Raw genomic sequence first — 24,858 nt, 5'->3', positions numbered from 1 at the left:
TATTATTAAACCTCGATAGCTAACAATTTGACTACCATATCCCATTCTTTAAATTGAAACACGAAGCACCTCTCAGCCATGAGTATCATATAGTATCATAGTGTATTTTATAATGTCCGTAGTGCTTCATGTCTATAGTCGATGGTTACTTCTTTGTAATAGGTGGGCCATCAGCTTGTTTTGCTATTTTATTCTAAGCTACATAATAAAGAAAATGTACTATTCCAAGTTGAAAAAGGAAATTAAAACATACCTCTTTGTTCTCATCAACCCCAGAGACTCGATTGACGTTGACACCTATATATACAGTAGTGTTTTTGCCTGAAACAATAGCAGGAAATTATATTATCATACAGTTACATTGCTTGAATTATGATAAACTGTAACAAAATAATAGTAATCAGTAAATTTATGGCAACCGTCGGTGGAGATATCGCCGGTACCCACTACTCGATGCCGGCCTTACTTGGTGTGCTCTATATTTAGAAGTTTCAGTAATGATAATGAAATAAAATACTCGGAGGATTCTAATTTCACCTTTCTTTGGTTTTCGTATCATACTGACTATGAGGGGAAAACCATGGACACAAAAAATACGCTTTAAAAAATAATTTTTAGCGCAGATCATAGTACATAACGTCATATTATATTAAGTCCGTTATTTTCACTTTTTAGGTGTATTAAAGTTTATTAAATAAATAAATAAAATAATATAATATTTGTACTATACTAGTGTTTTACATGGGGAAGTGAGTTCATTAAAACAAACTCATTAATTATGAGTTACAAAAGTTGGTTACAAGGATACTTTTGTCCCAATCGTTATGTCTGTCACCGAACAAAGTGGATGTTACAATCTATTCTGTTGTTTCTGGTGCGAATTATCTATAAGAAGCGGTTACTACTTTCTATCAGGTAGGCTATCAGCTTGTTTGCTATTTTAAGTTCAATAAAAAGTAAAAAAAAAGACAACTAGTCACTGCAAGAGGTTATATTCTATTCGTATAGGGGACGAGATAGTGTAGACTGGCCATATTGATGGATTGGATTAGTACAGCTGCGCCTTTATTTATGTGGTAACAGTGTAGTTGCAATCATCAAGACGGTATTTGTAATTAATGATTTTTACGCAACTTAATATGGCAAAGAAGCTAATTAATGACCCATATGATAAAAAGTAATAACAATAGAAAAGCATTATGAATATCATAAAATGCACTGTAAGATCTTTGGTACAAAGCGCCGTATGTTCCTTAAAGTAGACTTTCGGATAAAGTCGAAACAATTATCGGAAACTACAAATACAGTAACTTCATAAGATTTCCTATATGTATAAACATATATATATATATATGGTATTTATTTATTTATTTATTCATTAGTACAAATATGTGTACATGGCGGACTTAATGCTAAAAGCATTCTCTCCCAGTCAACCATAGGGAAGTGTCAGAATACTCGAATGCGGTACTACTAATTATTGATATACATACATACTAAAATTACATATATAAAATATATATGAATAAATATATATATATATATATATATATATATATATATATATATATATATATATATATATATATATATATATATATATATATATATGTGTGTGTGTGTGTGTCCCTCATGCGTTGCTATTATAGAGGTTAAAATTAAGGGTACATAAGGTGTTATGCTACCCTTAATTTTACTGCCCTACTCTATTACTATATATGGTACCATCACTGTTATTAGATAATTTTGACACAAGATAGACAAACAGATATATTATTACTTACTTACGAACGAACTCCGACTAAAGCATGTTATTATTAGTTGTCGCAAATACATATTCTTCAGTGACCAAAGAAATAAATAAATTGTACAATGTGTTACGGATTATTAAAATACGAATGCATTGCTTGGCTTACCTAATTGTATAGTATTGTATTTTCTTAGTTAGATATCTACATATTTTTATATTATATATAGAGTACGACGAGTTACTGAATACGAGGTATGCAAAAGGTGTTCAATATCAGAAAGTATTCCGTGATGTCTAGACATTATTATAGAACCTCCCTTTCAGTTCTGTTACAAATATAGATAGGTAATATGTACCTACGTTTACATAGTATATTGTAATGAAGCCATTTATGAGTTTATATAATATCTAATACATTGCAAAAGCAAATGAGACTATTTTAAAAATCTTTACTTGATCCGGAGACAATTAACTTTATCTAATTATGCAGTTAGGTATGTATGTAAAATTTTAAGATTTTGGACCTCGATGACTGATTTACTTTGAGTTTTATAAATTAGTTGCAAGTCATCTAGTGTAAGTATACTTAAATAGATAATAAATATTTATGTAATATAGGTATTAAAAAACTATGGTTCAAGCTTGTAGAAGAATGCACATATTTTTATCATAAAATTGGAATTAGATGAGAGATCAAAGGGTAAATATAAAACTAAAGACAGGGATTAAAGTGAAAGAATGATGCGGCAACAATTTATTAATAGTTAACAGACATTTTATTAGATGTTGCGGCTTATAGTGTGAGGCGAGGTTTGAGACGTTATGATGTAAGCATTATTTACATTATTGCATTATTTACCCTGAAGAGGATGTCCGGCTAAAATCGTTTCGTTGTCACTTTTGTTTATATGCTTAGTATAATGAATATAAATTTTAAAAATAATTTACGAAATTGTTTGCAAATATAGTTGAGCACAGACAATGTGCTCTCAGGATACTTATATGCATAAGATATGAAGTTCGAAAGTTGCAGGTAGGTAGGTAAGATTTAAACTGACCGTATAAGCTACACGATATCACATATCACGTACGATTATGAAACTCACTACCATCCTTCAAATACAGCGCTAGTCATTAGTCATATTCAAGAATATAATTAAATCCTGTCATTATATATTTTTTTTTCTAGTTTTTGACGGTCTATACCTACTTGTTTCGTTATTGTGTGTGAAATAACCATATAAATAATTCATATATATGTACATATATCTATATATATGAATAATATTACAATATGTACTTGTATATATCTAAATGTTATATATTTTATATATTTTTATGAAATATATACTACTATACGTACTTAACTTTGTAAAGTTATGCATACGATTATTTGCATATGTTTTATTAACACGAGCGTTTTATTAGATACCTTTTCTCCTCTCCTTTATCCAAAGGTTGTCTGGAAGAGATTACTTTAGCGATAAGACCACATTTTGTCGGCCATTAAATTCTCTTAGTCGCCTTTTACGAGACCCACGGGAAAGGAAGGGGTGGCCGATTGTATGCGGGGACTACACGGCCAAATAAATGAAACAGAGTAAACAAATAAATACAATAAATAAATTTATGAATTTTATATGCAAATAAATAAATCATATAGAACCAATGTATAAAAAGAAATGCGAAAATTGATTCAGATATAGCGACGTATTTGCGGACGGTATTCGCAAAAAATTTGGGCCGTATTTAGCCTAATTTTTTGGAGTTGCTTAAAAATAGCTTTTTTTTTTCTATAAATAGATCGACATTTAAAAGAGGAGAGGCAATTAGACGACAGAAATAATACATTGACTAATGATTGGCTGAGCGGTTGCTGCTACGTTTCGCTGAATAACATCCGGTGTTAAGTGGATAGCCGGCGATATGAGTGCGGGTGAACCTTCAATAGACACAGTAATATTTTAAAAATATCGCCCGCATACCTATTTTGTTATGCATATGTATAACAATTATGTACATAGTTAATTCTATGTAAGCATTGCGGACATAATTATTACAAGAGTGGAATATTTTTGATCTGTCCAATCTTGATTTTGTACTAAAAGGTTACCAACTTATATGTAATTACAATTTAATAACTGCATATTTTTATTCATATTTACGTGGTATATATGATATATGGTACTATTGTATGTTGATTATGAATGAAAATACACTTGACTTAGTATAATATAATATAATAATTAATATAATATAAAAATTTTTGTCCTTTACATGTATTTATTGGCATTTAGAATGGAAAATAATATTTCCAAAACCTACTTACATATATCAATAAAGTTTTTATCTCAAAGTTAAACTTTGCTAGCTTGATGATGTAGTAAAAATTAAAGGAATGTTTTTACGTAATGAGCATAAATATGAAAAAATACATTTTGTGAAGAAATAATTATTTCAAAAACAAAATTTTCTTTTATGGACACACCATAGATTTACTAATGGTAAGTTGTAAAACTTAGATTTTCCTTCAATTTATAGATGGTTACAATGGTTACAATGAAATAAATGACCTACTGGAGAAGGATATAACTTTGTCGTTTATTTTATTAGTGATAGAGATCTGTTACAAAAATAAATAAGTACGTAATTCTATGTATTTATAATTTACAGAGATAAATTTACATATTTTGAGGATTAAGAAATTCTTAAACTACTTGTATTATTTAGCTGGATTTTTTTATATAACTAAGAATGACGGTCCACCTGTTGGAAAGTGGTTATCATCGCTTATAGATACGAACAGTATCATGGACATAACAGACTATACCGTGTCGCCCGGTGTTATGCCTGTGCACCCTGTAACTTCACTGCCATATCACACAAGGATGTGGTAAAGTTAACGGTATACAGTATAAAGATAGTGGATACCATAAAATAAAATTAAAATAGTTTCAAAACAATAAATTACTATTACAAACTTACCGGGTGGAATGTTTCTATTGTAGTTTGTTGGAATCTGGTACGAATGTTGGTCCATGTACAGGATCTGGCTGGAAAAAAGTTATCATCAATTAGTCACCCTTATTTAAAATTATAAATGTTTCATTTAAGCATGAGGTGACTTTGGTGTTTTGTAAAACTTCTGGGTCTGTTTCCTATATAGTATCATCATCATCACCTTTAATTGTCCACTGATGAACATAAGGCAGGTGGATTGTCAACTTAGAGATGTGGATATTTTAAGCCAGGAGTTACCACGCTTGGCACAACACCCACGGTGAAAGATTGTCAATTCTAGTTAGAGATGTGGAGATATTTTAAAAGGAACTCTGTCCCATTCGTGTTTCAATCTCAAGCCTTGTGTTTGCATGGCTGTGTTTCGGTTTGAAGGGTGGGATATGGCTCTTACAACACCCCTCAGAATGGCAACGCATGGAAAAAAAGAGTATATTCTGTTATATCCATAGGGTGGCCTATTTCCATATGCCAGGTTTGCCACCACATGGCGACGTCTTAGTATAAAGAAATTATATATAATTATATAATTTGCTTTATACTGAGATCGAGAAGATAGTCGATTGAGGAGTCGATTGTGACGTATCATTTCTTTAGACCCATTCCTAAAATTTAAATTTAAATTTGATATCACATCGAAATTTTTATTCTAAGGACTAATATAAACTAAATTTCCAATAGATTTAACTCAAAATAATTATAAATTTAGATTATGATGGCCCATAAAACAGTAATTTCATGAAATTATCAAATAAAAATATTAAGTTAAAAGATAGATTTAGAGAAATGGCGTCCTAGAATCGAGCCCAATGTAAAGGTAAAAATAAAAATAAGACAAGATAAAAGCATTTGGGAAATTAAATGGAATCATTTTTATTTTTTCATTTAATTTTATTTTTATTTAATCATGTAAATCTCTATAAAATCTTTGTAATACTTTAATGACGTTTTTTTATAAACAAAAGGCATTGCGGGTAGTAATATAGATTTGTAATATTATAGGCCTCTTTCAAATTATCGTAAGGAACGATCTTAAAGCATTTGCAAAGTTTTTCTGCAATACTATTGAACCCTTCATTTCATCTAGTGGAGAGTTGTGATGTTCTTGTTTTGTTCAGGGTCGTTAACTGCTCGATTTTCTCTTTTTCATTTGTAGTTAATTTACTGAGCTATTGCCAATTTAATTTATCGATTTTACGTCCTCTTATCCTTTTTAAAGTTTTTGTTACGCGAAGAAATTTAGACGTATTTGATTGTATATTTAAATCGCATTAATGATAATTCGATACTAAGTCATAAGTTATTCTACGATGTACTTGTGAAATCGATGTAGTTGTTTTAACATCTTTTAATCTAAAATAGTTTTTGCCGTATGGTCCCAACATAGAATAGGCTACTCCTTCCTTTTCCGTGGTTGTCGTATGAGGCGACTAAAGGAATTTAATGGTCAAGGGATGGAAGAAGCGTCCCTCTTAAAACATCACCATAGCTTACTACGCTTGCCAATATACCTGCCAAGCGTAGCAATTACTGACAAAACCCCCATTACTGGCTAATATGATAATCATATGATGAATCTAACACCGACTGTACGAAAGTCATTGTTCTTTGCCCATTTGGCTCATTATTTGTAATATAAGCTATCACTAATTCTGTTAATAGCTTTCAATCTTCTGTAATTGTCTTACGCACCCAAATGCCACATTTTGTTAATCAAAGAAAACATTGGAATTATTACTCCCTTATGATATAAATATACTTATAATACAATTTATTTATTGAACTTTAAACAAAGGAGGAGATTTTTAATTCGTCCGTATTTTCGCTTTTGACAATTATTTTTAGAATAAATAGGATATATGAGTATTTCTTTGATTTTTTTTAATGATTGAAGTGGGATAGTACAGGAGGGATCTTGTGCTATCGGTATATGTTGATGATCTGTCAGCGAGAGATGAAGGTGAGGATAAAATCAAGTCAGTCACTTCTTGGGTAACATATTTAACTTGTTATGTTTGTTTGTTGGGGCTTTTAAACCCCATTATTAACAATGGTTTCTCCCTAATATGTTTATGTTGGCGTGGTATTCATTTTTAAACATTTGAAGCTACTGCTTTTATTCACTTTCATATTTATAATATTAGTAAAGATTAAAAATAAAGATTGAGACAAATCCACAGGGGTTGGTTCGGAAAATTACGCCACATCTTCTCATCTAAAATACCTCAAAGTTTAAAGACGTAGGTCTTTAACTAATGCGTGTTGCCAGTGATGAGCTATGGAACCGAAACATGTAACTCAATGAGTTATGGAGAGAGCTTTACTCGGAGTTTCTTTGCGTGATAGAATCCGAAATAAGAATATCCGCAAAAGAAACAAAGCCACAGACATAGTCCGAAGGATAGGCAAGGTGCAGTGGCAATTGGCTGGTCACATAGCTTAAAGAATCGACAACCGATGTGAAAGAAAGGTTCTTGAGTGACGACTCCGTACGGGCAAACGCAGTGTAGGATGTCTCCTAACTAGATGGAGTGACGATGATGAAGGATAAAAATTATATTAAAAAGTTATACACATTTACAAAATTTCATAAAAATTGGCTGTGCGGTTTGAAAATTGTGACAGAAGATTTTTATATATTAAAATTAGATGGGGCTGAAATTTATTCCATTTAGCCAAATCTAGTTTTGTTATAGATAGGTATAACATCAGTTGGCCTTTGGCCGAATGGAAAATAGTTTTTTAGTAGTTAATTTATTTTAGAAAGTAACAAATGACTGCGTGATTTTGGCCCGGATATATAATATTTTTTATGCTTATGGCATTGGTAAAATAAAAACCTAAAGTTCCGATTCCCATATAAAAAGGTACACTAACTATTTATATTTATACTTTTTTAAATTTATATTAAAAATATATAATTATATAGGGACAAGATATAAATAATATCTCTAGAGGTTTAAATGAAACGTCACTAGATGGCCGGATATGAGTGCAGAATTTGATGAAATACGCTCTATTGTCAGTGTTGTTTTTTTAAATATTAATGTACATGTTAAGTGTGTTTATAGAATTTTTTGTACATCTACGACTTATGGTTCCGCTGTGAGTCATGTCATATCATGTGAAGCTCAGGAGATATTAGGTACTCTTCAACGTTGTTTTATTTAGATCAGAGTATTATAATTATTTATGTCGGTCTATTACAATATAGTATGACTCACGGTAGTTATTCAGCTAGATATAATACTTCGGACATTTCTGAACCACTTTATTTTTCGGAAGTAATGTACTATTATTTTATTAATAATATATTTTTTATTATAACTGTTTATAATAACATCTCGCCGTGTGGTCATGGTATAGAATAGGTCACCCCTTCCTTTCCCGTGGGTGTCTTAAGAGTCGACTAAAGGAGGGCAAGGAATGGGCAGCAGAGTTTCTCTTAAAATATTTTGTCAATCCGTCTGCCAAGCATGGCAACTCCTGGAAAAACTCCCCAAGGGGGAGGCTTATGTTCAGCAGTGGACAGATAAAGGCTAATATGATAATAATGAATCACATCTTGATTTTTTCAAGGTGGGAATGATAGTTTTTTTTAATAAATAAACGAAATGGTAACTCCGCTTGTGTCATTGATATACACTGACGGAATACCAGTGAGGAATGACATGTGAGGATGAAATCAGGTTAGTTAGCTTGTCGTTACAAATTCATCATGAATTAACCACGATGGTTTTCAGAGAGACCGCGTGAAGGACGACCTAGTAGGTTATATAGTTAGAAATAGATTATATACACATTACTGCTTAAAATGTCACCAAAGCCTAACTGTAGTTACCAAGCCGTTTGCCAAGCGTGGCTACTACTGGCAAACCCACCAAAATAGGGGCAGGCCTGTTTTTATCAGCAGACACTTTACGGGTGATATGATGACTACCTTAGCTATGACTATATATGCCTAACCAGTTTTTTATTCAAATGAAGGTTAGGCTAGGTATTAGCATGTATTAGCTAACTGAACACTTTGTAAGGCTTTTCATGTAGCTGTTTGAGTATCGCATAATACGATTAAAAAGTAAGAGAAGTACTAGCTTCAAAGATTAGGGGCACGATACACTGTTGTGTTATTTAAACTTGGATAACATTAATAATTTAAACATAGCTAGATAAAAGGAAAAGAATATAAAATATATAATAATATCTTTGTTTTTATTGAAGTTTTCTAGATTATTCGTAATTGAGTATCTTAATAGGGAGTTGTGTTAAGAGGTTTTTTTTTGCTAAAAATCCTGTCTTGCGTTTAAATAAAAATATAATATTTTCTATTTTTATTCTCTCTTTTTTATAAGTTTCTACAAAAGACCAATGTCGAGGAGCATAACAAAGATCCACTTTCAAGCAGAGTTGACGAAAATAAACTAGGAAAATAAAGAAACATGATTTATTTAGTAGCATTGACATCAACTACTAAAAAAACATAGATCGATATTTTTTTTCCCACTTTATTTTCGCGAAAAAATTTAATGGACAAACTTTCGAATGTTACGTTTTTATTATACGGCGTAAAACATGATATGAATACGTTCTGACCTAGGCAAGTTTGTAGGTAACAGAAGTGATTTCCTTTATAATCAACTTAAAAAGTTAGTTAATGAATTATGAAGCGATGACCTAGAACGATATATAGAACTTAATAATATTCACCGTCTTACTAAATTGACACACACGTTCGTGTTGAGGTCGAACATGCGATTCTCAGTTGCATATATGGTAATTATGTGAAAATAAAGGAAAATCGTAATGAGGTAATAAAAGTTACATTACCTATTTACTATTTTTTCCATAAAAATAGCAATATCGGTGCAAAATTATTATGGAGTTAACGCAAGAGCATAATCATATCGAATAATTGAATGGAAAAAAGAACTATCAAAATCGGTTTAGAATTGCCAACGATGATTTAAACAATGTTCTAAAATTTACTCCTTTTTTAACAAGATATTCACAAAAATTTACTTTATTGTGTTCGAATAGGTTTTGCATTTCCGTCATTGTAGCTCTTTGTTACAAAAAGAATTTTTAAAAACGACACAAGAGTTGTAATCATTATAAAACATAGATTACCAAAAATTTCTTATAATATGGTTTCATTTATTTACACAAAAGACATAGCAGACGTAGTATAATTCAAATAGGTACTCATAATTATATTTAATTTGTTTTATTATTTTTTACCCAAGATTGATATAATATGAATAGAAGGGTGAAACAATAATTTAACACGATAAGGATAACACGGTATAAAACAATATTTCACATATAAATTGTTATGATTTTAAATATTTTGTCTAGGTTTAATTAATTTTGTACAGCAACAAGCTAGTGAGTTTGTTTAGCGGAAGAAATAATGAGCACGCAATTTAACAGTGTATTATAGTAGGTAATTTTTCATATTAACGTTACACGCATCTGTCGACTTTAATAATGTATATAGGTATTATAATAAATATTATAAGTAGACAGTAATAAACACTAAATATTTTTAAAAGATTTCGAAATAATTATCAATTTGCTTATTTCTTAGTGTACTTTATAATTTATTCACGAATTCACAAGCAATTTTGAAAATTAGGGTTACCAACTTTGTTGGTTCTTCCACAAAAAAAAACCTTCAATCGCAATTAAATTTATATTGTCACGACTGAAAATTAGAAGTTATAAATTGTTCTAAGTGCGAATTAACATAGGTACCTCGTGATAAACCTGGCCGCTGGCCAAATTGACCGAGCACGCGTCTAGAGATCTCTCGGACGCAACGCGCTACGAAAATATCAATTGTTAGTCTTTGATATATTTGAATCAGGCTAGGGTTAAAGAACTGCTTTGTTTTTTGTTATGATTTTCTACTCTTGTCCAGATTAGTGTTACCAAAATAAATATACTCATAGTATAGCAATAGGTACTTATATGTAATAAGAAATATAACTGAGTATTTAGATACGTAATATGCCATGAATACATAATAATGTATTTAATATAATTTTATATAAGAATATCTTCTTACAGTAAATTATTAATTTAAATAAAGATAAATTCAGTAACAGCAATATGCTATAAATACTATTTCGAAGGATTGAGGCCTTTGTTGACTTGAAACACTTATACAAGTAACATATTCGGGTAGATAGTTATTTATCTCGTGCATTTGCATAAAATTCATCAAGTTTAATTATATATAAATTAATTACCTATACAGTAACAATTGGGCAAAAAAGTAAAAATGTATTATTAAGTATAGCCAATTTTTATCATTTTATTTTATTTGATAATTTAATATAAATTGCAGCAATGTTTAAATATAAAGATTTGAAGATTACTATCGATGCTAAGTTCTAAAGTATTAAGATTAAGAAGAAAATAGTTCCGGAACCACCGAGATCGTTGTTCTGAAATGTGTAGCTATCCCTCATAATAATTTATACATCTGTCTTACAAGGAGGTGGGACAGAAAGGCTACATTTATTCATATTTCGTACATACATTTGTATTCCTTCTGAGATAATTACTCAACAATCAATAAACAGTAGTAAGGAAATGACATCTCATGTATTGATAAGGAACTTTTCTTATCTTCGAAAAATACCATGCTGATAATTAAGCCTTTATCCTTTTTTTATTATTATTATTATTGTCTAAATAGATTCAATATTAGTTTTATTCAATCTATATTAGCTAAATCTATATCTGAAATTTTTGAACATTATTGATTCTTTTAAATTATTGTCCTCCATTAAATACTCTTTTTCTGTTGAAAGGCAAGGTGGTAATATTTGTGATATCAGTTCATTGCTTATATACCTCAGGAAAGTATCTAAAAAAGCCTTAAAAGCCAGTTTGTTATAGGTTATGATTGTAAATTGACTTCCTAGTCGAATTTTAGACATCGATATATAAGTATTTTATCGTTATATCAGCCTTTAACATCCACTGCTGAACATAAGCCTTCTCCTTGGTGGATTTTATCAATACTTGCCATGCTTGGCAGGTGGATTGAGAACCGCAGTCAGGTTTTAGAAAATGTTTTAAGAGGGACGTTGTGCCCATCCTTCGCTCTCTCTTAGTCGGCTCTTACGACACTCAATTATCTACAATTATTTATAATAAGTATTTATTGTACCTTTATTCAGTCACCATTAGATTTTTGTATCGTACAGTGTATAAGCTGAATAAAATAAGCATATGCAACTTTGTCAGTATGACCGGAACATATTGATTGTTTAGAATAAAAAGTGGCCTATATGTTTTTCTAAAGATCAATTTTTTATTGAAAATTGTTTTATTCAAATAAATAACAAGATCACATATGTTTAACTATACTACTACATGTTTAGGTTTTTGCACTGTTAATATTCATGAAAGCTGTTATTTTACGATAACTGTGGTATTCAGAACACTGTCGTGGTACAATAAATTGTATGTTATTAAATATGTCACGTCCGGTATTACTCTATTATAATCACTTATCATAGAAAAAAAAACTTATGAAAAGATTATGGATAATTTTGTCTTTGAATAAGGTAGGTTTATTAAAGTTACACATTGTAATACAATAGACTAGATTTGGGCTCGATAATTACCCCATACTTTAGGTAAATTGTAATAACGTAGCGATTTAATACAATTAAAACATGGTCTCATCAAATTATATAGTTAGCTACATAATTAAATAGTTCATTTTCTTACATGTAACTGTGATCACATATATTTTTTATATCTGCTACTGAGAATGGTACGGTAATAAACTAATGGACATCTGTGTGTGCCAATGGGCAGCATAGTATATTTTTATTATATCTATTTTTTTATTATTAGGTTTTTATTATCTATTTAATATATATGTATTATAATAATATAAATTTATTATCCATTATTAATATATACTTATTTGTAGGTAGTAAATACCAGTTTTTAAATAATATAATATATACATATAATATAATAATTATTGTACATAAAAACAAAAATTCCCTATTCAGAAAGTAAGAATAAAACAAGAAGCTCATTAGTATAGGGTTTAAGAAAATGACATACACTTTATATTTACAGAAGATAATTTAAAATAATGATAAAAACCGACATTTAATAAATATAATAAAATAGAAAAACTACCGAAACCAACTAACCTAATTTTTAAAAATATGTATAAAACCAAAATGTTGATCATTTTGTGCAATTAGATATGGATTTGGAATCGAATCTTTTAAATCTATCAGGTGATCACGTGGGTTGTATGAAGCTGAAATAAATAACTACTTATTTATATCTTTGATTTAAAAGATATTTGTGGAAAGTATTTCAGTATTCTATACACTATCGTTAGGGAAAAGTTCTTTAGATTTTGTTTGTTGATTTTTGACCCGGATTTAAACTCAATATAATCTAATCGGATTTACTCTAGCATACATTTAATTTGGTGTTTTAAAATAACATTTATAATAAAAAAGTATCCAAAATTAACAAAACCAGTATTACGTACATAAAGTACACAGGTACGTCGTGTGGTCCCGGCATAGAATGGGCCATCCCTTCCTTTCCCGTGGGTGTCGTAAGAGGCGACTAAAGGAATTTAATGATCGAGGTATGGGCAGCACCATCTCTCTTAAAACATCACCAAAGACTAACTGCGGTTTCCAACCCGTCTGCCAAGCGTGTTAATTAAACGGGCAAAGTTTCACTTATGGAAAAAGCCTATGTTCAGCAATATATATAATAAAAAGTACTTATGAAAGAGCTATCAATAAAAAAATATAGTTTATTTAAATAATTTATGATTTTATTTATACTAATCAATTTTTCCGTTTACTTCTCTTAAACCACAAGATAAATTTTGATATATTTATTTGTCATTCAGATAGTACAGAAATTGCTAGTTTTAATATAAATTGAGCTAGAAGTAAGTGGATTTGCCAATTTCCTTTCTGCGGGTATTATCGACTCTATACACTCACTGACGTATATCACAACAATAGTGCGATGGATACTTAGTTGGTGATACAATAAACAAGATAGATACAGCAGACGTAGGCAGCTTGCAATCGCTGGTATTCAGAGCAAGGGTTTATTTTCGTTGTCACAGTTACCGTCGCGGCCACCACAGTTATATTTGGGTTATTAGTGACGCAAATTACCTATGATAAACGCGTTTAAATTTAGCCTGGTACTTCTGTAACTCTATTGTTGTCTATAGGTCACTAGCGCGAGAAAACTATTGTTTATCAATGAAGCTCAGAAAAACAATTACGAAACTACAAAGATTCGTAACAAGATTAATGTAATCAATCTCATCCTAAATACTAACATTGTATATGTAGAAATTTCATATTTTGACGTTTGTTGTCAGTCAGGCTAGTATTTTTGCTCATATGATGGCAACGTCCTCTGATGTTTAAAAAATTCTTGGCCATTCTTCATTATACACGAAGATCTCTGATGAGTTATGCTGGATAACGCGATTAGCCGCGTTCTGAAGTACGAAATAGATGATACTAATTTTTAAATAATCTTAAACATTAATTTTTATATTTTAGAGGTTTATGCTGGGATGATATCTTGAGCCCTTTAAATTATAGTACTAAAATGTAAAAGCTTTTTTTGTTTATTTTATAGTCTTTGAATCGTATCATCATTCCTGTACATTCTACGACCAAAAAACTAACAAATTAGGACTAGAAACGAAGTGAGTTTCTTAATAGCGACTCGTCCAAATTCATACATTGCAGGTTGTAGAGAACATTACCAAAGATATAATCTGTCGTCGTTTGTTTCTGCATGGATCATGAAAAACCTTGGATTCTTTAAAAACCTTATAAAACCCTACAAGTTTTCTAGTCGCCAAAGCCATGTACAAGAAAATGCTCCGACGTTGATTCAAAAGTCTGCTTTAGAATGTCTATAGCCAGCAGTGGACAGAATTAAGTTAAAGATTATAATTTACATCTTCATTTTTTTTTTTTTTACAACACAGGGGGCAAACGAGCATGCGGCTCACCTGATGGTAAGTGACTACCGCCGCCCATGGTCACCCACAACACCTACGGCATTGCAGGTGTGCTGCCGGCCTTTTAAAAAGGAATATGCTCTTTTCTTGAAGGTTATGTTGTCGTATCGGTTCGGAAATACTGCTGCTGGAAGTTGATTCCAAAGAGTGGTTGTGCGAGGAAGAAAGTGCCTTGAAAAACGCACGGTGGAGGACCGCCACTCGTCCAGATGGTTGGGATGAAATTTTAGTTTATGGCGGGTTGTACGATGGTGAAAATTTGCAGCAGGTATCAATACGAACAATTCTTCAGAGCACTCCCCATGATAAATTCGGTAGAAGATGCACAGAGATGCAACATCTCTACGCAGTTTCAGTGGGTCGAGCCGGACAGTAAGACGCCGATCGTCAACAACTCGAGCTGCCCGACTTTGAATGCGGTCTAACGGAAGGAGTTGGTACTGTGGCGCTCCTGCCCACAGGTGAGAACATCTTCATGGCATTATTATTATTTTAGCTGTTAACTATCCACTGCTGAACATAAGCCTTTCTCATAAGGGGAGTTTTACCAGTAGTTGCCACGCTTGGCAGACGGGTTGACAACTGCAGTTAGGCTTTTAGAGATGTTTTAAGAGGGACGCTGCTGCTCATACCTCGCTTCATGACATAATCTCTATTAATTCCTCGTAAACGTGATGATTCCAAAAACAGCAATATTGCCATATTTGTCTTTCCTGCGGATGTAGTAACAAAATCTACAATGATTGAATAAACTTAATTCGTAACAGTAATAGTCATAATTTAGTCCTCTATCTTTCCCCCACTACATCTATTTACTTTCCGAGTATGTGTAATATATTTATATACAGATACAGGTGGGTATTTATTTTGTTTAAAACGAGTATCACTTAGAATTTAATATTTACAAAGTTACTGACGTAGTTAGACCGGATATGCGTGAGAATAATATAATTTCCTGAGTGTGTAGTAAGTTATTTTATTTTTTATCATGATTTGTATTGTATTTTGTTACAATAGTTGTAATTCCAAGTTCCTATGATTAAATAAATAATTGGTATAAACTGTTCATCAAAATATTTAAACGTTCAGAAGTATATTTGTTTGTTTAAGTGTTTGGATACTTGAAGAAATTATTTTTTCATGAGCATAATTAAATGCTATATGATCTTTATGATACTGTTCGTATTAATTTCTATCAAGTGGGCCGTCAGCTTTTTGTCATTTCAAGTTCGACGATGAAGTTCGAAGATAAAAAAGCTTGACGAATGTGAATGAAATTTTGTACATGAACAAATTATACCCTAGGATGCGTTGATTCAATTTTTATTCTAATTCACGCTAGAACAACCGCGGAAAACTGCTAGTAGGTTAGAACTTTATTAATTGCATTTGTCGTATTACTAGTATCACACAGTGTCACTATTTATTGTCTATATATTATCTTGATAACAACTAATTATTACTTATGTAAACTTTAACACGCCATAAAGACAATCATGAAGTGATTTAATTTCTTTTCAATGTAGAATATTATATTATAACAAAAACAGAATAGACATTTTGATTGTAAAAATGGTGATGACAATAAAATGGTTTGTGGTTTGAAGAAGGTATAGATGATGACAGATGAACGATTGATGAAAGATATTTAAGTATTAATAACCACATAAGAGTTACATTAAACTACCCGCGATATTTCGTAAACAGTGTTCGAAAATTTCTAATCTGTAGACACATTACGTGGCTTATATTGGAATTTTCATAAGTTAATTAATAAAATGCTTACGATACTATATCTTTAAGTAATGTGTTTAAATATAACGTAAAAATGCACCTAGGTAAGTTCAGCCAATTGAACTCGTACCGACATGCCGGTTTACATTTGATTATATATGAAGATGATTCAACTGGAATTTCGAATATTTTTATTTACATATTTGTTTAGTAAATATATTTATATTTTCTTTTTCGGCAATGTTGAGATTTTATTTTAGAATGAATGTATGTGTATACAAAATAAAATAAAATATAAGCAAGACAATTAATAAATATAACGATGCAATTTGTATAAGTACAGTAAGTCTTATTGCTGAGAGCAATTTTTTCAAGACAACTTTAGCGTAATGGACAAATTTATGTACAAGTACGTATGATAGTATTGTATAATTAAGAAAGTTATAGTGTAAAATATTTAGGAAAATAGTGTAAATATTTATTAAATAATTATAGGTACCTTTATCAAATTCAAAAAATAAAATTATTAACTATATACGATATATAATCCTATATATATTATTTAGCATTCAATGAAATGATAAAAAAGAAGTACACCAAGTAGCTTGTGCATTTGTGTGCCTGCTTTCAATATATCTAAAAAATTCTTACAGGAAACTTAAATATTTTCCTTACAAATTTTTAAACATTTTAATTTACCATCAGTAAAAAGGAGTAAGTAGGTTCGCGTTCTGTCACGTTAAATCTAATATGCTCGGCGAAATGCAGGCATGTGAAATGTTACTTTTGTTGGCCACATTGGGAACAGTTGACTAGTTCCTCTGATTATCACATCAGATATATTAGTATCTGTATTAATCTCTTAAGAAGTAATCAGCCATTAGTGTTGGTATTATATTGCTAAATGGTTACTTTCCATAGAATTTTCCAAAGTTTCAGCCGGTTTTATCTCTTTTCTGATAATTAAAAACTCAAAGTTTTTAATTTGTCAAATAGTGTTTTCAATATATCATCAGAGGTCTCAACTTGTTAATGACGATGAAAATATTACTTTTAGATTTTTGCGTTGCGCTTTTTATGTTTTATAAGATATGGGAATTATGATCAAGATAATTAGAAATATTAAAGTGCAGTGGTATTGGTACTAACTAGCGAACCTTTTTTTTACACAACTTAGAATTGCAATCAAGCTGACGGTCTACCTGATGGAAAGTGGTAACCGTCGCCTATAGACATGAGCAGTACCATGGACATAACAGAGTATATCTACTGTTTCGCCCATGATACCTTCCATGCGTTGCCATTCCTGAGGACTCAGGTGTTATTCCTCTGTACCCAGTAATATCCATATCCATCCTTCAGACCGAAACATAGCCATGCAAACACAGCTGCTTCACGGTTGAAACACGAATGGGACAGAAGTACCCAAGCAATCGATTTTTGTACAAAGTCTCCCTTTGGTTCCTGGTTCCTGGTGAACCTTTCATTTATTTCTTCATTTTTATGGTATTAGAGTTAATTTGTGCAAACTTTATTGACTATTGTATTGTCAAACTAGTCATAGGTCATATTAAGTTTGTATATTTGCCTTAATAATATAAATAAACAAAGACACAAAACTATAATTTTTAGCGCCATTCATATAACCTTTCGTGTGTTTATTTTTACACGTATAATTGAGTAGGTACTAGAAATCACTTTATTTTCAAACTATTGTTACTAGTAATGACAATATATTTAAAATACCTATAGTGCCCAATATGTTATATTAATTAACCTAGTTTAAGAAATTATATACTGTTTTTATATTTGCAACTTTTGATATTTTTGTCTAAACTTTGTGTTCTGGCTACGTCAGTGTGTTTTAAGGAGAAGAAAAAACATTTTCTGTATATTTTGTATAAATTTGTTCATATAGCTGCGTGTGGCTTGAGCCTTAGAAAGCAATATTATGCTCTAATGAAGGTATACTATGCATACACTAAAAGTGCTTAACATAACCTATAGTTTTGTATATAAAATTAATATAGAAATATTAACAATAATTGCCAATTGTATTCAATATACACTATACATTTTACTGATATTTAGGAGCACGGGGTAGAAGGATCTCTGAGAGAGTATTAAGTTGGACGGTACAGAATGTGATAAACCATGACTTGGGGCTGTGTGAGTGGTGCTTTTTATCCTAAAATCATCATACGTAGCTGATATATTTTAGACATAGGTAATATTCGTACCGCTCCTATATCTATATTAAGTATAAATTGATGATGGAAAAAGTTCATCACCCATTTTGATACCGTTCATACTAGACTATCTATATCCATTTCGACATTATAGAGCTGTTACTCTCCTAATATTGTAACTACAATATATAGATATCGCTGTAAATTACACATCCCTAATATAAATACCGTAATATGTGATTATTTGTGCATATTGCAGTAGTGGATTATGTGTTTATATCAACAAGTATTGTTGCCAAAACGACGCCGAGCGACGCCGTGGCCCGTGTGGGGCGACAGCGGCCGCCAACGGCCACCGGGCGATCTCGTGGCGCGGACGCTGCCAGAATCGCATTGCGATTTACACGTGTTTTATTTTTAACAGATATCCACATTTATTGTCAACCTTATTTAATTTGAAAAGTATTTTCTTTGTATTTGTTTCTCAAATAAACGAATAAATTAATTTTTGTTACACACTCAAGTACCTGTTTTACAATATTTGTTTCTTATTAGTTTCAGTGGTATCAATTTATTTTTATGTCATTTTATATATCAATTACATTTTATATGTACATATTTTAAAACTTTTCAATTGACTATCCTTAATTTTGTGAAATTATTAACTATTTAAAGAAATACTTAACAAGGAATAATAACAATTTGTCTCTATTAATGCCCAACTAATGCGGTCGTACCAGACAGCTGTCTCGCGTGCCCATCTAAATTATTTTTGTAGCTCATTCGAGGCCTGAGCGCTGATCACGTTCGCGAAATTTATTCAGTTATTGACTGTCATGATTTTTATCTATTAGTGTCTAGGTAATCATTGTATTCAAGTTAAACAATTAACCGTTATTGGGTCACAGAGCTGAGAATTCTACGAAGTTGAATTTTATAGACGAACCTTGCACACTCTAATAGTTCCTTGTTGGGAGAGAAGCTGGATCCACCGCCAAACGTGACGATGGCCAGCAGCGCCAACGACAGCGTCCACATGACGGGCTACGGTCGCGCAGACCTACGCCGGTACGCACCTCTTGCGCATAAAGACACTTTACACATTCGCCACTCACACATCGTCAGCTAATGTGGCACATCACTTCACTGGGTTCAGCGGGGCACATCCAGGGTCTTCGTGCACGTTGTACTATAGATACGGTTCGAGGTCCGAGAAGCAGCGAGCGCGGAGCGATACTGCGACGACGGACGGCGGACGCTATCGCGGCGGGCGGGCGCGGTCACGGGCGCAACCTTCGCTTCCGTGCGCTCTCACCCTGTGACGCGCCGCGAGAAAAACTATTGCTACGCAACCGGTTACGCGGCGCGGCGTGTGCGACCCGATCGTAAACTGCACCGAAACTCTGCAGTCTCTCCATTCGCGTTACAAGTGACGTCAGAGAACAATAAAATAGCTTTATATAGATTGCTACTTATTTACATTGTGATAGGACTAAAATAGACTAATTACACCTCAGGCAGTTAAGTTGGAAAAAATATCCCTGGGTGGGTTAAATGTTGTGTCGTGTTCGCGTGACAGAGACTGCCGTGCCCAACAGACAACATTTTGAGTTTCGCAAATCTACTTGGTTGTAACTGAAATAAACAAAAGTGATTTAACTCCTCATAAGTTTTGTATATTAGCGATTCAATCCAATGTTCTTATATTTATTATGATTAATAATTATGTACTTTTTGCAGTATTTATTCAATTGTATTGATATCGAATAAGCCATACCGCACAGATGTAAGTTCAAACTAAGGACTATTGAGGCACAAATTTTAAAATGATATTTTTGAATACTCCTCCCCTAAGAGAGACTGATTAATATACAAAGCACAGTTTGTACATGTATTTATAATAGACGTACGATAGCATTTTAAATATTCAAAATTTAAAAAATTGTATGGAAATTACTAATGAAAATTCTCATCGGCCACATGGCTAGTGATCTATGATAACACATAAATATAAAGAAGATAGATATATAAATTATGACAACGCGGGAATGATAACTATCGATTATTTCAGTGAGCAAGGCCTTGCGTGCAATCGTCACGAATTTATTTAATTTCATTGCAATATTAGAGGCAGTAAGTACACTAGAATAAAAGCGAGACCGCATTAAGCAGACGCCACTAAATCAGCAGACGGCGAATTATTTCGAATGGTCCCGATATTCAAAACGATTGAGGCTTATCGTGCTGATCCAATGATTACCTACTTTCGAAGCAATATTAAACGTTAATGCTGTTTTTCAAGTAGAAAATGGAATAATGTTGTGTTCTAATATTTTTAGAATAGTAGCCTCTGTAAAGAATGATTCGTTTTATAGAGCATCGTTCTTGTTTTTAGAACACAATATTGTAGTAATGCCTTTCACAAACGAGGGTTTCGAAAATCAGATTCTTGACTCAATAAATAATTTAGGTATGATTTCATCAAAAATATATAACACTAGCTTTTTTCTCATTGCTTCGTACTCGTGGATTTCAGAAGTAGAAAAATGAATAAAATAGATCACTTTCAAATGTCACATCAAGATAAAATATATATCAGTTTTTAAGTTAGACCTTCAGGAATATAACTGTAAAACCTTATGAAATTTCATGACGTAGTGTTTCCATGATGCCGAATTAAACATACAGACAGACAGATAGACAAAACTTCTAGAAACCATTGTTTTAGCTTCTACTGCTACTATTTAAACCTCTTACATATATTTTTTTAAATATCTTCTATATACAGTACAGACAATATAATAAAATGTGTGTTTAGCTATAATTTTATTATATTAGTAAAATTGTTTAAATAGAAAGTGATAATTGACATGACATTGATGCGACAGAACACACTGTAATGGCCACAGTACCTTTCAAATGTTGCTTTTCCTGAGAACTTAGATGTTATGTTTTATACCCTGTAATTTCATTGTCTTATCTCACCTATCAAAACGAAACTTGATGTATAATGATTAAAAGATGTGTATCATAATTAAATTTAGTTATTAATAATTTATCAATATTTTTTTTTTCTTAGATTAGGGATGACCCAGTTTATTTTACATATACACTATAATTCACACTACCTTACCCACTCATACATCTACACCTCTTTACAATTGGTTACCATAAAATTGTATTACTTAATCATTGCTGTGAATATCTGAATTGTAGCAACATGGATTTTATTTATTTTGTATATTAATTTACCTGACTTTATGGACATTCATTGTTATACAGAGTTTCTTTCATACATGCACTTACTACATTACTTGTATACACCCATTTTAACTTGCCTATCTTGATTTAAAATTATAATTTTCGTTTATATAATTAAAATACGTTAGCTAGCTGTATTTACAAAAGACTTATCATGTAAGTTGTTTTTTTTAAGAGCTGTGGGTTTTTGTATTAAATAAATTTTTTTTTTTCAGGTCTGGACATAGAATCGTCATTATTATTTTTAAACTTTCAATTAGGTACGCTGAAATAAGTAGCTGCAGGCATATTTCCTTATGCAACGCTTAGTGGAGCATGTATGTTTATTTCAAATGCACTTGACTGGATTCACTTTGTCCCTGCGATGTTAGACAACATGCTGATCTTTATACGACCATGCAACAATTTCGTAATTATACAATTTATTACCAAAGAGCTAATAAGGAGTTGTGAAAATCTTATAATACAAAAACTCCTTTGACACGATGTTTATTTACATCATGGTTTTTTAAAGTTGGGTCTACGGACCCCTTAGGAGTCCATAGCATACGTATCAGAGGTCCGTAGTAGGTCAGTTAACTTTAAGTATATTTATTAGGAAATTGTGTAGTAAATTAGTTCTAGCGGCGAATTCAATAGACTCCCTTGAAACTATTAATAAAAGTTTAATATAAAAAAGCCTTTATTCTTTTCCAAAATTTTAGTGCTTAACTAAAATGTTTCTTGACAGAGGTCCATGGAATTATTTAAATCAAAAAGTTGAAAAAACCCTGGTTTACACTAATCTTTGAAACCGTCCAACCGATTTTAATGAGATTTTGTAAATATGTATTATTTGCGTGAACTTGAGAGATAGAATAGTTTTTATTCCGATAAGAGATAATGGACATGCTAGGTACTAGATAATTTTTATTTTAAGAAATTTACAAATATTGTGGTTCTCAATTCACCTGGAATATTTTTCTATGATACGCGATATCTTTGGCAATTTTGAATTGATTTTAATATTTATTTTTAAATTTGATAGAAGTTGCTACCGTTTTGGTCTCATATTAATTTTGTCACATACAAAACCATCCTTTTTCTCCCTTAAGTAATTTATTTGTTGATATTATTGTCATTTATAGTGCCATTTTTTACATAACAGAAAATATATAGCCTACGTTACTATCCCCCATGCGTTTATCTTTCTATAGGTGAAGGAATTTTTAAATCGTGTGAATAGTTTTTAAATTTATTCAATAAAAACAAACAAACCAACAAACAAATCTTTCCTCTTTATAATATTAGTACGGATGGTTGTAGTAACGATATTTCATGTTTTATTTTACAGGAGTAAACTGAGGGTACAAGGGGGAAAAGGATTGTTAGCAATGGAGATTGACAGCCCTATAGCTAGCAATATATCCTTATTACGGGGGACCTCCACGTGGTTCCCCCTAGAAATGGAACATTTCTTGTTGAATTCATCACGATGGGCTAACTGACCTGCTTCATCCTCATCTGTCATCCTTCACTGGTGCTCCGCCGGTATATACCGATAGCGCGGGTGGGGTTACAATTCCATTATCATCCATTTAAAAAAAAAAACTGAGGGTTCAGTGTCAATTGTCAAACCTAGTGGCAGTCCTTACCTATAAACTATGTACTATAGAACATACTGTGCAGCCTATAGTACTTCTGCGTACTTACCTACATAATAAGATAGCAACATTAACCAATATTTTGACTGTGTCATTATCACCAACTGCTAGTCTATTTTTGGCAACGTATCTATTTAAATTAATTTATTTTTTGTTTATTCTTAGCCATATTCGAAGAAAATATACTTGACAATACATTTAGTCATATTTATAAGCCAACTGTAGAGTTTTCATCCGGCTATAAATTAACGTTACAGTTTTATGTAAATAATAATATATCTTCTAAGAATTCATATAAGATTATATCACATAGCTACATCGTGTATATTTTTTTATGATATGAATCAGAATGGCAAATAAGCTGACGGCGTCATCTGTTATAAAGTGGTAATCGTCACTTATAGACATTTATAGTGCCATGGACATAACAGAGAATATTGTGTCGCCCATGATATCCCCCATTGCCATTCCTGAGAACTAAGGTCATATAACAGAGATATTTTGTTGCCCTCTATCCTCCTTCACATAAATAGCTCCGCCAAAGGGGGAGCGTATTGTTAGTGCAGGTTAACAATCCTATTTTCACCAATATATCCTAACAGGTCAACCTCCTCGCGGTTCCGCCTGAAAACTATCGTGATTGTTTTATTGTTGAATTTGTCACGTTGGGCTAACTAACTTGCTTCATCTTCACTTGTCATTTCTCCCTTAACTCACGTAGTACGGTTATTAAATAATATTATAAACATCACTGATATTTTTAGTAGTAGCCTGCCAAAGATTTTAGAAGCGGCTCAGAAATATCTGGAGTCGGGTTAAATACATTTATTATAATTTTGTATGTCAACACACTACATTTATAACATTGATTTGGCTTTTGTTGTTATAATGTTAGAATTATTTTTAATAAATAAATAAATTATCATTCATTAAAAAAAAAACAGTATAACAAACATCGCAAAATAACCATATCATAATGATATTGATCATCCTTTTCGCTTTGGGTTTCCTGGAAGAGAACTCTTTTATAGTTAAGCTCAGCTTTACATTTACTTACCTCTGTCTAATTTTTATTATCAATAAAGTATTATTAATGTGTACAATAAAGTATAAATAAATAAATACTTATGATATTCCCATTGCTCATGTGTTTTCATTATTGAGGATCATGTTGCCCCTGTACTTTATAATTTTAAACAAAAC

General features: G+C 31.5%; 1 protein-coding gene across 2 annotated transcripts in view; it reads right to left on the bottom strand.

Annotated features, from left to right (window-relative positions):
• The window catches only part of LOC113517541 (glycine receptor subunit alpha-4-like), a 32,116-nt gene extending 11,570 nt beyond the window's left edge, over positions 1 to 20,546 (bottom strand). Inside the window, exons 1-3 of one of the 2 annotated variants that reach the window (XM_026902239.3) lie at positions 19,698 to 20,546; positions 4,736 to 4,803; positions 254 to 321 (exon numbers count right to left, since the gene is read on the bottom strand). In XM_026902239.3, coding sequence (XP_026758040.1) covers positions 254 to 321; positions 4,736 to 4,803; positions 19,698 to 19,789 — 228 coding nt within the window. In that variant the 5' untranslated portion in view covers positions 19,790 to 20,546. The remainder of the gene's footprint in view (positions 1 to 253; positions 322 to 4,735; positions 4,804 to 19,697) is intronic. The other variant, XM_026902238.3, reaches the window with a different exon arrangement.
• Positions 20,547 to 24,858: the final 4,312 nt, after the last annotated feature.

The sequence above is a fragment of the Galleria mellonella genome, unplaced genomic scaffold, assembly GCF_026898425.1.
Source record: "Galleria mellonella isolate WM207_F2 unplaced genomic scaffold, CSIRO_AGI_GalMel_v1 utg78, whole genome shotgun sequence".
Classification (NCBI taxonomy): Eukaryota; Metazoa; Arthropoda; class Insecta; order Lepidoptera; family Pyralidae; genus Galleria; species Galleria mellonella.
Note: the sequence above shows the minus strand (reverse complement) of the source record. Positions and strands in the feature narration are given on the sequence as shown.